This window comes from Prionailurus viverrinus, chromosome D3 (genome assembly GCF_022837055.1).
Source record: "Prionailurus viverrinus isolate Anna chromosome D3, UM_Priviv_1.0, whole genome shotgun sequence".
In the NCBI taxonomy this organism is placed as follows: domain Eukaryota; kingdom Metazoa; phylum Chordata; class Mammalia; order Carnivora; family Felidae; genus Prionailurus; species Prionailurus viverrinus.
In genome coordinates this window covers 81,732,056-81,745,582 of record NC_062572.1, presented here as the reverse complement: position 1 = coordinate 81,745,582, position 13,527 = coordinate 81,732,056, and the positions used below count along the sequence as shown (strand labels likewise).

At 42.8% G+C, this 13,527-nt stretch overlaps 1 protein-coding gene across 2 annotated transcripts in view; it reads right to left on the bottom strand.

Annotated features, from left to right (window-relative positions):
- Positions 1–13,527, bottom strand: part of ZCCHC2 (zinc finger CCHC-type containing 2) — a 62,394-nt gene that overhangs the window by 34,468 nt on the left and 14,399 nt on the right. For both annotated transcript variants that reach the window (XR_007145793.1, XM_047827613.1), the window contains exons 2-5: positions 11,436–11,547; positions 8,555–8,631; positions 6,201–6,272; positions 2,011–2,123 (exon numbers count right to left, since the gene is read on the bottom strand). Coding sequence is in view for 1 of the 2 variants with exons in the window: in XM_047827613.1 (XP_047683569.1) it covers positions 2,011–2,123; positions 6,201–6,272; positions 8,555–8,631; positions 11,436–11,547 (374 nt within the window). In the remaining variant the exon portion in view is untranslated. The remainder of the gene's footprint in view (positions 1–2,010; positions 2,124–6,200; positions 6,273–8,554; positions 8,632–11,435; positions 11,548–13,527) is intronic.

Here is a 13,527-nt window from a genome sequence, read left to right as displayed (position 1 = left end):
GGAACGGATCTGCACCTCCTTATTCAGACCAAAATCCCACTAGCCCCTGGGGTCTGGCTGTCCTCACGGCCCGTTCGGGTGGGGTGCCCATTCCCCACTCACAAGGGCTGCAAGGGTGGGGGCACCCCCTCAAAGCCGCCTTTCAGCCACTCCACCTGCCAAGGTGGTCACACGCCTACCTTCTGGTCGTGTTCCCACATTCGTACTCAGCTTGGCCCCCGCCTGTCTCCTCCACCCCCAGCGTTCCATAGTCCTGGGGGACTTCAAACTCCACGTGGGTGAGCGGCAAACCCTTCGAGCTCTTTGCTTGGCTGCCTTTCCACCAGTGACCTCTGTCTTCCATCTCCTCTCTTACTCCAGTCATTCACTTCCACACGCACATCCTGGACCTTGTCACACGATGAACAAATGGATACACTCTCCTTCCCAGATTTCGGCTTCTCTCCATCGAGGAGTAAACACTCACCCCTTCTTCCCAGCCCCACCCAACCTGAAAAGGCTCACCGGGTGCCCCCCTCCCCCGTCAGAGGCAGAGGGCCGCTATACTAAACGACGCCCATCTCTGCTCACCTCTGCCTCAGCAAGGCTACTTCACTGGGCCGTCTCAGACTCGGCTCAGAGGGCAGAAAGGAAGTCCCACTCAAGCCCTGACTCAAAGTCACAGATGTTCCAATGTTGCTTTTCCGTATTTTACTTACTAATAACTGGAAGTTTCCAATAAAACAGCATTTGTTTCCTCGGCCATTACTCCTTAATTTCTCTCCCCTAAAGGGAAGCCCTCAGAGAGGGGCGAGCAAAACAATTACCACCCACTACGGAGACCACACCCCAAACCTCTAACAATCACCGGGAACTCTCTCACCTCAGAACGCCCTAACCCACACATTTCAGGCTCATTTCAACTTGATTCTGTCTGCCTACTTACTTGCTTACTCCCTGACACCTCTTCTCCAGCTGCGGTTCACTCTACGGTCAGACTCCATCTTCGCTCTGTGAATGTGTCCAAAAACCTCACACTCTTCCCTAAATTCCCTTGCCCCACCTGTCCCTTCATCACATCCAAGAACGTCCTTATCCAACGACCTGCTATCCTAACGCTTGAACCTGAAATGCTCGCAAGATGTTTTCAAAATCCACACAGCACGACAGACTGATACCACTGTCATTTACTGATACTCAATGGGCTCCAAACCTGGCCAGCTTATGGGGTTTCCTTTATCGGGTTGTTCATCATCCTCCCCCGCAACTACTGTTTAAGTCCCTTTTGCTCTCAAACACTTGATCCCCGCCCCCGCCCCCCCCTTATATCCACTCTTAAGCAAACTCTTACTTTAGGAAAAAAAATACAAGCCATCAGGCAAGAGATCCTTCAACTTCCCATCACGAAACAAGTACATTTACCCACATCCACACCCGTCCTGCCCACACAGGACCTTGTGCCACCGTTGCTGAGCTCGCCGGTGTGTTCGCCTCTTCGTCACGGCCCCGGGCACGCAGGGTGCTCCGGGGGCCGACCCACCCCCGGGCCTCAGCCAGCGTGGACACACCATCACCGGGCCGAGCCATCACCGCTGCAAGCTCGCCACCGGACAGAAGAGCAGGCGTGCGAGGAAGTGTTCATCTCCCTTCACCTTCCAACCTGTTAGCCTGATCTTCCGTCTTACTTGACAACTTAGAACAAAAAACCTTTCCCAAGTTGAGTTCTTGGACAAGGGACCCTTTCAATAAATATTTTATGGAGAAAATAGGAGGTTCACTGAATGTCTGCAGATTTTAGAAGCAATTATTCATGATATCAGAGAGCCAAAAAAGTCCAACGATAAAAATAATTAGTTTGATGTTTCCTGCTGTGAGCCTAGACCTAAAATAACATGTAGATAAAAAGTCCATTTTAAAAAGTACTCCACAGAAAAAAATCTCTTGTCATCTCCCTCAAACCCCGTTCTAAGTCCTCCACTGCCAACGAACCTGTCTGTGATGCTGTGGTGACAGCATCAGGCAAACTGTTACCTTAGGATGGGCTCTAGGTCAGGATGTCGCCGTTCTTCCCTTTTCAACGAACCCTGATTCAGGGCTCTTAAGATGGTCTTGTCAAAAGTCTCGGAAGACACTTCCTTTGGGAGCTAGAAAAGAAAAACCGCAAGGCCAATGTTAAGTTTCTCACTTACTGCTAAGTATGTTACAAATCAGAGGCATAAAGGGAGACAAATGTCTCTTGCTCAGTAATCATCCCAAAGCAGTTCCTCTCTACATCTTCAAGACACAGGCCCCGTACTGAAGCAGCGTAGATCTTTCTACTAGGAAAGTCTTCTGCCTTCTGGGCACACATCGGGGCTCTGCAAAGGTGCAGAATAACCCCGGCAGGATTCAGTGTGCTTCTGGGACATGCCTGCATATCCCTCACATTCTAAGTTCCACATGCCACATGAAAAGGACACCCACGCCAAGGTTCTTTAGTTAAACGGAACATTCTGCATAGCGTAGCTACAATTATTTTAATCCTCAAATAGTACTCTGTGAAGTGTTATCTCTGCATTTATAGTGATCACCTTAGTATCTCCTGTTTCACATCTGAATCCCAGGCAATGTCAGACCACCAGTGCTATGCACCAAATAAAAAGAAACATGGGGTGAAAATTCTCCATCCTGCTTACATAAAAAGCACTAATTGAAGGGTTAGGAACCTTTCCCTCAACATGATGAAGGTGCCCTCACAGCAATGGACCAGAAACCACAGACAGACAGACACACACACACACACACACACACACACACACACACACACACACACACAATAATCACTGGGCCAAGAAAGTTTTTATTTAAAAAACAAAATTTAAGTCATTCTGTTTATTAACTAGCTTCTTAAAATTCCTAATAAATTGATTTATAAAATTAGCTTTCTGATGTTTGAAACTTGACTTCTGATGGTCTTTACACAATGAACTCCTGGATTACCGGTACTTTCACTAACATTAAGAGTAGAGCCATTCACGCAGTATCGAAAGCGCTGTAGGAACAGAACAATCTACACAAATTGTCAGTTTACGTGTTGAACTGGAGAACCCAAAGCAAGTATTCTTTTGACAAACAAGCATTTTGAGTCAACGATTCCGAAATGGAAAATTTAATAACAACAGCATAAAGTATTACTAATTTTAGGCAGTGAGACTATGGCATCAAGATGTTTTGTCAGAATGAAGCTCTTCCTGGTTCTTTTATAACCCGGTAAGGCTGAGGGCCCTGCTGGCCACGCACCACTGTGGAGGGCATGTCCTCTGATCACTAACAGGAAGAAACAAGTTCTGCATCTACACATTTCCCCAAAAATGGCTATTTCAACATTTACACTTAAATACTATTTTAATACAGATTAAGGACACTAGGCATATTTCATATCGCCCATTTTAAACATATCTCCTGAATTTCTGTACACAGCCAAAGAAAACCTGCTGCAGTGGGGAACTATGTTTCCACTATCGAATCACTGATGGTTCTTCTAAGTGCAGGAAGGCAAGAGTATATAAATTTTCACCTAGTCAATGACTGTTCATGTGATTGGGCAGAGTGCGGATATGCAGTCATCAGTATTTGCAAAATGCTTTATTTTCAAGTGGTTTTTATCTTCAATTTCCAAGGACTATTTCCAGTCCTAGAGGAAGGCACATTTGCTAAAAATACATCTTTAAATCATGTCTCTTCTATTCTAGTCCCTTCTGAATTTCCTCACCTCTCGGCCTTCCTTCCAGTACCCAGACTCCCAGAGCTGGGCCCCAGCTCAGCCTTGAACCAGCTCAGACTACTGAAAGATCTTTCTCCTCACTATTACAAGCTTCTCTTTAAAAACACTGAGGCCTAATGGAGAACCATCTACAAAACCCCATTACAATTTACTTTTTGTAACTCTTCTCGTTCAACACTCATCCATTCAGTCAACAAATATTCAAATCGAACCCTGTCCCAGGTACTGTTTTAGGCACTGTGGATATAGCAGTGAAAGATGCAACAAAAACCCTGCCTCCACGGAGCTGCCATTCTCGCAATGAGAAACAGACAGGTGTCAGATGCAGTTTCTAAGCAGCAACAGCAGGGGAAGGGGGCTTGGATGCGAGGACAGAGGCTGCCATATACACGGAGAAAAAAAGGACTGGAAAGCACTGACCTCAAACTCACTCTTCCACATTATAGCAAACAGTAAGTGCAGTTAAACAGCATCTACAAAAGTTAAAGGTTGTTAGTATGTACAGGCTATCAAAAGGACAGGTTTTGCTCTTAACTTTTGTAGATGATTTTAAAAGGAAGGTAAAAAGGTGAAAAGATATGTGGTTGACTTGAGGGGATATTTTATAATAGGCAATTAGCCTCGAAGCATACAATGTTGCCAATCTTTTAACGTAACTTGATATGGCATCTGTCCTACTTTAGAAAAATTCTATGTTCAAATGTTGGCTAACTGGGAGGATCATAACCATGATTCTGAAGACTGAATCAGTTATTGGGGGCTGTCTTTTTTTAGAGCACTTGAGCTTTCAGAAAAATTGCAGGACTGAAAAAATGAAATCTGTCAAGACAAAGAACCAGCCAAAGCTTAGGGAAACCCAAGAGGAGAGACTCTGCCGGGTGCCAGGCCCCAGGCTGGCAGCCGGTCATATGCTCTCTCATTAAGTCTCTCAGCACCACTCGGGATAGGCTGGTAGCACCCCCGCCCTAACACGTTAGGTAACCGGCCTTGACGGGTGGCACCGCAAGGTATTTCAGCCTTAGCCTCTATATCCCCGCAGCTTACCATCGAGCATTAGAAGTCTGTCACGGGAAGGGCAACACAAGAAAAAGAAACAAAGCACGTTGCTCTCTGACCCAAATGACACCTGCTCATGACGACCTGCCCTTAAACCTTGATAGATTTACTCTGTTGAGATGGAAGAGTCGGACATAAACAGAAGAGATGTTGTAAGTGCACGTGCAGCCGTGGTCCAGGGCGGCCCTCCCAGATGCCTTCAACAGGCAGACCGCCAGCGGGGAGCTATCGTCTCCTTTCTCTGGAAGACAGTGCACACACACCCGGTCCTCCCACGGCTCGCTCTCCTTCCTCACCACGCTGTCTACAGCTGACGGCTCACAAGCTTATGACCTTCGACGAGTGGAAATGCACGGCCCTCCCATCTTTACACGCAGTTAGGTCACTATCCTGAAGTAACAGAAGGCATTCTCGTCCCTGAACCAAGAGGGCCCGGCTCAGAGTAAGCTGCAGGAAAATATTCAAGCTGTCCCTGGGTATTTCCAGCGGAACAAACACTGACAGTCCATCCAACAATGTCCTCCTTAGAGCCAGCACTACCACGCTGCCCCAAGTTCCGCAAGCTGGGGACGAAGAGCCTCTTTCAGCTTTAAGAATGGAGACCCACAATTTAAAAACCAGCACCGTCCTGAAAATTTCAGATGTTGTAAGTTCAATAACCACATCACACCTTGACCCAAAAGTCAGTAACTGAGTTGGGAAAGTTTCCTGTTTCTGGACTTTGTTTTATCTCCTTATTAACAAGAAACTTTAAAATATATTTGCTTGTTGTAAAATAGCGAAGGTACTGGTTAACCATTTAAACCTGTTTCCTCCTTTTAAAACTGAGCTCTATCCATACACACTTCAATAAAATGAAATTAGCGTCAAAGGAACAGGCACGAATTTGAACAAAATGACTTAAGAAACCTTTTACTTCTTCAAATCTGTATGTTTCCACGATCCCTTATTCTCAATACTCTGTGTCTCTATCACAAGGGGAAGCTGGAACTCAAAGAAGGAATCGATGGACACGTGTTTAAGGAAATCCACAGACGGAGCCGAAGAGCTGTCACCTCTAAGAACCACAACAAATCCTAACAAGCCTCAACTCATTTTGCAGACGCACTCTTCCACAAGAAGTACCCTTGCAAGCTGCCACCATTAATAGTTATCTCGGCAAGGAACCAGGAATCAGGTTCCTTTTTTTTTTTTTAACGTGGAAAATCCTTCGTTTCCTTGTATCGGTAACGTAAGAAAATTTACGTTTAGAATAACAGGACATTTTGTACAGACAGTGGAGAGTTCTAAGTCAACCTTTATATAACGTGGTTAAATCTTCTTGGTGTCTGTTTTGATACTGAGGTTTTTGGTTCTACATATTATGTAAAAACCATTTTAACAACAAAATCTATAATTTTACCTTCAGTAGAAATTCTTGTAGTTCTTGGTGGGTTTTTGTTACTGTTGTGACTGAAAGATCAGACCAATTTACCTGATTTAAAAAAAACACACATATTATATGGTTATTTCTTAGGCGGGAACCAGATGAAAAAAAGCCATGTGTAAAACAAAGGGCCTTACTTAAATCTTAAGATTAACAATTAGAAATATAAAGTTAATCTGGCATTGTCAGAATTTCTTCAAAATTGTTAAAGTTAACTGTACATTGACATACTCTACTCAAAAAACTTTAATAATTCCTTTGAAATCGCATGGTTCTTTTAAAAAGTTGCCTTTAAAAATGTGACTGTATTTTAGTAATTTTTCAAAAGGGAAAGTTGAAGGACTCTAAGATGAAACTTGACGGTATAAAACTATATACCAAGAAAGGTAAAAATTGTACCTCCTGGAACTTATTACATATAAATTCTTCAGAGAAATAACTAGAGTTTACTGCTCCTCTGTGGTAAGTACTATAGTATTATTTTTATGGGGATTTATGGCTTATGAAGAGATTTCATCTTTACCTCAATTCTTTAAAATCCTATTAAAGTGTGGAGGGCAGGTCTGACTACCTCCATTTTCAGATGGAGGAACTAAAATTCAAAATGGTTAATGTACTTAGACGTGACCCTAAGTGAGCAGAAGAGCCAGACTGGAATCTATTATGCCATTTTACCTCTCAGACACTTTGAATTTCATGGACTTGAGGACGGTCCACTGATAACGTCTACATTACAATTATCTGAGCCAAGTAGACACTCAAACTGTGCAAATGCCTAAGGCTCACCAAGTAATCATACCATTATTAATCAGATATTTAAGAACAGATGCAAAATTGTATCTACCAACCCTTAAAGCAAATATCCTTATTAACTGGCACATCTTTTAGATGTTTTTTAATTATTCAACGTTCGTTGAGCAGCAACTTATGTGAGACACTGTTCTCAGTGAAAGGGACACAGGAGGGGACAAGACGGCCAAAGTCTCTGCTGGCTGAGGTCAGGGTCTAATTCGTGGAGACCCATTACAACAAATGAATATTTAAGAATTCCCATCAGTGAGCAGGGCTCCAGAGACAATGAACACGGCGTGGCACAGGAGCCGGACAGCACGTCAGAAGGGTGCCAAGCAAGACCTCACAGGAGGGAGCGTTTAAGCCAGGCTAGGACTTGAAGGGACATGAGCTGTGCCATGGTCTGGGGAAGACTGTTCCAGAGCTAAGCTGGGGATGAAAAAGGCTTTCGGGAAGGAACAAGCTAAGAGCTCCAGCAACAAAAGGAGAGCTAGTGTAACTGAATGAAGAGAGCACGGCGGCTTATGCCATGCGTTACAAAAAGGTTAAGTAAAACATTCGGAGATAAGGATTTAAAATTTGTAAACTGAGGATACGTCTCCCACAAAGCAGAAGCCAGAGTTCTGAAATTCATTCACCAAACATACTAAGCAAGTCAGATATGGTGGGATGACGGAGGATGAAGATTCCTGCTCTCCATTAGATACTAACCAACTAGAGAGGAAAAACATGTAACCCAAATAGAAGAGTCTGGAAAATTTATGATGGTGGCATGCCTTGAATGAATGGAAACACATTCTGCTGGAGGATCAGAAATGACTTGGTGACAAAGGTACAGCTAAAGTGTGGCAAGCAATACCTTTGGGGAGGAACTGAAGTGAGGGAGCACAGAAACGTGGCGTCGGTCCGTTTGGCTTCAAGGCGTTCAGTCCAACCTCAGGAGAAAGGGCCAGACAGTGAAGCCCAAGCAGGGAGGAATAAGGAAGACGTGGACAAGGAATCCACATTACAGTCAACAGGCAAAAAGGAGACATGGGGAGTAACAGAGCCGGACTCTATGGCTAATTAGACAGCTGTCTGAAGGACAGCATGACAGGAAAGCAATTAGAGATGAGAGGACAAGGCAACAAAGGCCAGGGAATAAAACCTTCATGGAGAAAGAAGAGGAAGAGAAAAGTATCAGGGAAAAACCATTCCAGGAAAAGACAATGCCCGTGATCTTGATTTTAAAAATACTAGTGAAAATGCTTACTTTTACTTTTAAAGACACAACTTCCACCTTAAATTGAAGGCTCTTATTTATTTTGAATAAAATCATCAGGGTAATTTCAATGTGACACAATTAAAAACTCAGCAAACCATGCAGTACATACTGAAAACAGTACATTCCCTTAGTAAGGACAAACTTACGTATACGTACAGCTTCTTCTTAAATTAGCAAACACACTGTAAATTTTTCCAAAGATCAATTTTTCATTTTTCCCCACAAGGTCATTTAACAGTACATGGGACATCTGTTGGGGGCGAGAGGGGCTTACTTTGAAGGTGTACTCCCAATATTTGTCAGCCCTTTTTCTCTGGACTCCTTTCAACATTATCTTCTCGATGTGCACAGCTGAAAGAAAGAAAACATGCTGACGTGTTCTACAGAGACTAGACGCGTGTTTCAGTTACCCATTGACAAATGTTGAACAATTAAGCTATTTATCTTCATCTTTACTACTGGTCTTAAACCATGAAGAAAACCAAAAAAATGCAGAAGCATAGCAACGTGCCGTTCAACCACAATTTTTTTTCTATATCCATTCAGCATGCTGAGTGCCTAAAGAGTTTCAAGCATTCCGCTGAGCACCAAAAAAATAAAATAAAATGAAATGCACCTACAATAAAGATTCGTTTTCTAGAGGACAATCTTCAAAACTGCTTGTTATTCAAATTATCACAAACATAGCACTTTATTCAATTATTTATGCTTGGTAGGTATAAACCAAAAGAGGTATAGTTTTTGTTTACATTGAAAAAAAAAACTTTCAAAAGTAATGTATTAAACTGATAAAAAGTTCTTTCCAATTGGGAATTTAAAAATTGTTCAACATGACCCTTAATATCATATAATGGCATTACAAACGTTAAAATGAACTATGAAGGTTCACTATAGCAAAATTTTTCACGATGTATTACACAGATAAAATCGTGGTCATAAGTTACATTAGGAACTCTGAATTGAACTAGGTAAGATGATCAGCTTGTTAATGAAGAAGCAGGCAAATGTGCAATCCCCCGAATTACTCATGTTACACATCCTTTAATAAAAGTATCATCTTGGGGCACCTGGGTGGCTCAGTCAGTTAAGCCTCTGACTTCGTCTCAGGTCATGACCTCACGGTTCATGGATTCGAGCCCCACGTCAGGCTCTGTGCTGACAGCTCAGAGCCTGGAGCCTGCTGTCTCCCTCTCTCTCTGCCCCTCTCCCATTCACGTGCTCTCTCTCTTTCTCTCTCTCTCAAAAATAAACACTAAAAAAATTTTTTTTAATTAAAAAAATAAATAAATAACGAAAACATCATCTTTCAGGAAGTAAATCTCTTTACAAATTGAAGACAGCCAGTCTACTAACCATAATATAAGGACTTGAGGAAGGGAAAAAAAAAAAAACCCTGTTGCTCAGGGTATAAATAGAAGAAACAGCACTTAAGCAATAATGAGACTGGCAGTAATGAACAAGATAAAGGTCACAGGGAAGAAGTCAGGAGAGTGACTCCACAGACTGGGGTCCTGTTAAATTCAGGGGTCAGGAGATGGAGAAGGAAAGGAAGGGATTTACTTGGAGAGGAAGAAGCTAAAATAGATGAAGCAGAAGACAGAAAGTAACAGAAGTATACAGGAAGAATGAAGATTGTTCTAGATCAGGGACTGCGGGCAATGAAACATAAGATACAGAAATTCGCTGCTAAGCATTCATAACAGACCGAGGAGATACCATTACCAGTATTTTGTGCCAACCTTCCAAATATATAGTGTCTGATGGCCGCTTCTGGGATAATTCCCAACCCCCGCCGCCGTGGGCGAGAAATGTTGAGGATGGAAACGCAAGAAAATCTCAAAAGCCAGGTGAGAAGCCCACAACTCCTGACCAGCGGCAGGAGTGGCTAAGTGGGGGAGGGGAGGGTCTGCCACTTTCTACAGCTTTCCTGCTACCTTCCATGAGGGACGATGCTATTTAAGAAAAACCGTCTGAACTAATGTACATTCAGAAATACAAAGCAGCTCCACTTCTGCAAACTGGCGGGCTAATAAGTAAGGGGCAGGGGACCACTAGGGCATTATGTGTAAGGGAACGTGGCTGGGTCTTCGGCCCTGTCATGACCGATCGGAATCAAGAGGAGGGAGATGAAGTACGGTGAGGAATGGCTGGTAACAGGAGACCCTCCAACCCTCATAAATTAAAACTAGGAAGCACAGAGTACACACATTTGTTTAAAAATAAAGAACATAAGAAAAGTCACCTATAGTACCGCCTTACGGTTGTCAGCATTTGGATGTAGTCTTTTGTTTTTCTAAAACATTTTTATTAAAAAGAGAAGAAAAAGACCTTCGTCGTAAAAGCAAACTCTGCTTTAGGTTACTCACAGATGCAGCGGGGCTGGTTGAAGGAATCTATGAGTCAAGTAGTTTAAGGGTCTTGAATGGCCCTGAATAGGTAATTATATAAACTTTTTTTAAACATTAAACATTCATACCTGTTTTTCCTGAATGAGGAAAAATGTATAACACAAGAAAGATGACTGATGGGACCGAAAGAAGACAAAATGATGTCGTTCTAAGCTGCTATCACTGAGCGTGAGGTACACATCTGAGGCCGCCCAGGTGGCACATACACTTTCCATTTCTGTTTTCCCCTCAACAATTATCCGCCCAGGGTAATGGACTCCCAAAAACGGAGAGAAGTGAGCATCTGAACTCGTTTCCCTACAGATGACAACGTCCTTCCAGTGCCACCATCCCGGTCCTCCTGAAAACCGCATTTCTGCTGGAAGCATAGACTTGTAACACATGGCTTCACTTTCTAACAGAGAACTTCTGTAAAATTTCTTTTTTCAGCAGATGCTGAGCACATTCTCCAGATAAAGCGCTTTCCCAAACACTTCAGGAATACGTTAAGGATTCCGCCCTCCAGAAGTGTGCAACGAGACTTAAGGCAACCGACCACAAGGCAGAACCAGGTCGGCACAAGCCAGGCTGGGCCAAGTGCTGTAAAGCAGGAGCCCAGATGCAGACTCAGAAAAGTGGGGGCCGGGCGTCTGAGCCAAACCTAGGACCTGTAGATTTCTCTACTCCAAAAAAAGAGGGAGAAGAGTTGGGTCAACCAACGTAAACAGTGCTCTGCAGCTGTCCCCGGTAAGGGGACAGAGAACCTACCTTCTCGCTGGGCTCTGTGCGGCGCCGCAGGAAGTCCGTCGTGAGGTATCAGGGCTCGTGCCAGCACGCTGGCCTCATGACTCTGCGGGTAGTCACCGTGAGCGGAGTCACTCTAGAGAAGAAAGAGGGGCACGTGTTCATCCACTCCACAGACTGAGAACAGACAACTCCGTCCAAATACCAGAGTCAAGTCTTATGCTTTTAACAGAAACTATCTTAACGGCAATTTTAGAGACCAGGTAGGTGATTACACAGTCAAGGCAGAAAGGCACAAATTGTAAAAGGTATTCACCGGCAAGGAAAAAGAGAAGCATCAACACTTATTTTCACTTAATAGTAATATTCTATCAATTATTTACTGTCCCAGTTTTCTTGGGACACATTGCACGTTGTTACTCAAAATTCCCAACGATGTCAATTCTAACCAAAGTGACCAGAATCAAAGGAACACATATAAAAGATGCTCTCCTCTATGCTAACCCTCCACATATACAGGAATTGTATTTTTTACATTAATTACTAAGCAATTTTTATTCACTGCTTCATTTTAGTGATAATCTAACAAGATGCTCTGGTAGGGAAAAGTTTTACAAAAGGTTATTATCAAGATCTGCCAAATCTTTCTGAATAAGAATGTGTACAGACAGTGAGTTTACTGTAGTAAATTAGTAATGTTTAAACCACCTAACGGCGACTGGGTGCTCAGAGTTTGCTCAGCCCATCACGGTCATCCGTGAACTGGAAGAAGTTTTACTCCAAGGAGAACGGCTGCTTGGGAGTCAGAGAGGTCTCCTAATCTTACAGCTCTCCAGAACCAAAGCACTGGCACGTATATACTGTTATCACAACACACTGATTAAGCCAAAAAATAAAACAGCCTTACTAACGGTTCTTTATCACAACTCACATCTTACCCCTTTCACGTTTGGAATCTCAAAGTACTACTCAGACCAAAACCACCTCAGTTTCAAGAGACAATTACAATTCTATAAATCTGCAATAAATAATATATGTTAATTTTTAAAAATTGTGTAGGGGCGCGTGGGTGGCTCAGTCGGTTGAGCCTCCAACTTCAGCTCAGGTCATGATTTCGCAGCTCATGAGTTCAAGCCCCGCGTCGGCTCTGTGCTGACAGCTTGGAACCTGGAGCCTGCTTCAGATTCTGTGACTCCTTCTCTCTCTGCCTCTCCCCCATTCATGCTCGCTCGCTCTCTTTCTCTCTCTCTCAAAAATAAATAAAAACATTAAAAAAATTTGTAAATAAAAATTGTGTAAATTTAGAAATGAAGTAAAGAGAAGACCCTTCGCTTCCCAAGAATCCTAATTGAAAATATTTTGTTCTGCTGTCTAATCCTGCATGCTAGCCTGACCCTGGGTCTGGGCTGCCAGGTTATAGCTCTATTGCTGGGAATAAAGCATCGCATCAGATACTCCTGGGAGCTAAGCTTCAGCCTTATAGTTTGTCTTCCTGTAGAAACTCAAAGAAATAAGTATTTGTCTCTACAGAACCACTTAATGAGAAGGAAAGCAAAGATCTCTTTGTCAACATCCAATTTCCAAAACATTTAACATGATGGCATTCACCAATTTTCAAAATTACAGTAAAAGGCAGACACAGGAATTCTTCTAACAACAAACTTACCTATATCCTATTCCAGACCATATAATCATTTACTGCAAAGGACTAAAACCACATTGGCCTAACACTGCTCTAAGGACTTCACAAATTGATATGAATAAAGCACTGTAATCCTCTCAAATACCTGTGTTAGCTGGAAGAAGTTTAGTTGAATACACTGACCATCTTTTATAGAATATTTTTCTATACTGCGCATATGTGGTTCATAAGTTAAAAATAACACCTTCAAATACAAAAGCAAAATATGCAAAAAAACAATCTTCATGTGGGAAATGCAATCAAAACCACAATGAGATACCACTTCACACCTATTAAGATGGCTATAATCCAAAAACACAGAAAACAGCAGCTATTGGCAAGGATGTAAAAAACAGTGAGGCCGTGGTGGAAGACAGCACAGCAGTCCCTCAAAAACTTAAACAGAGTTACCATATGATCCAGCAATTCCACTCC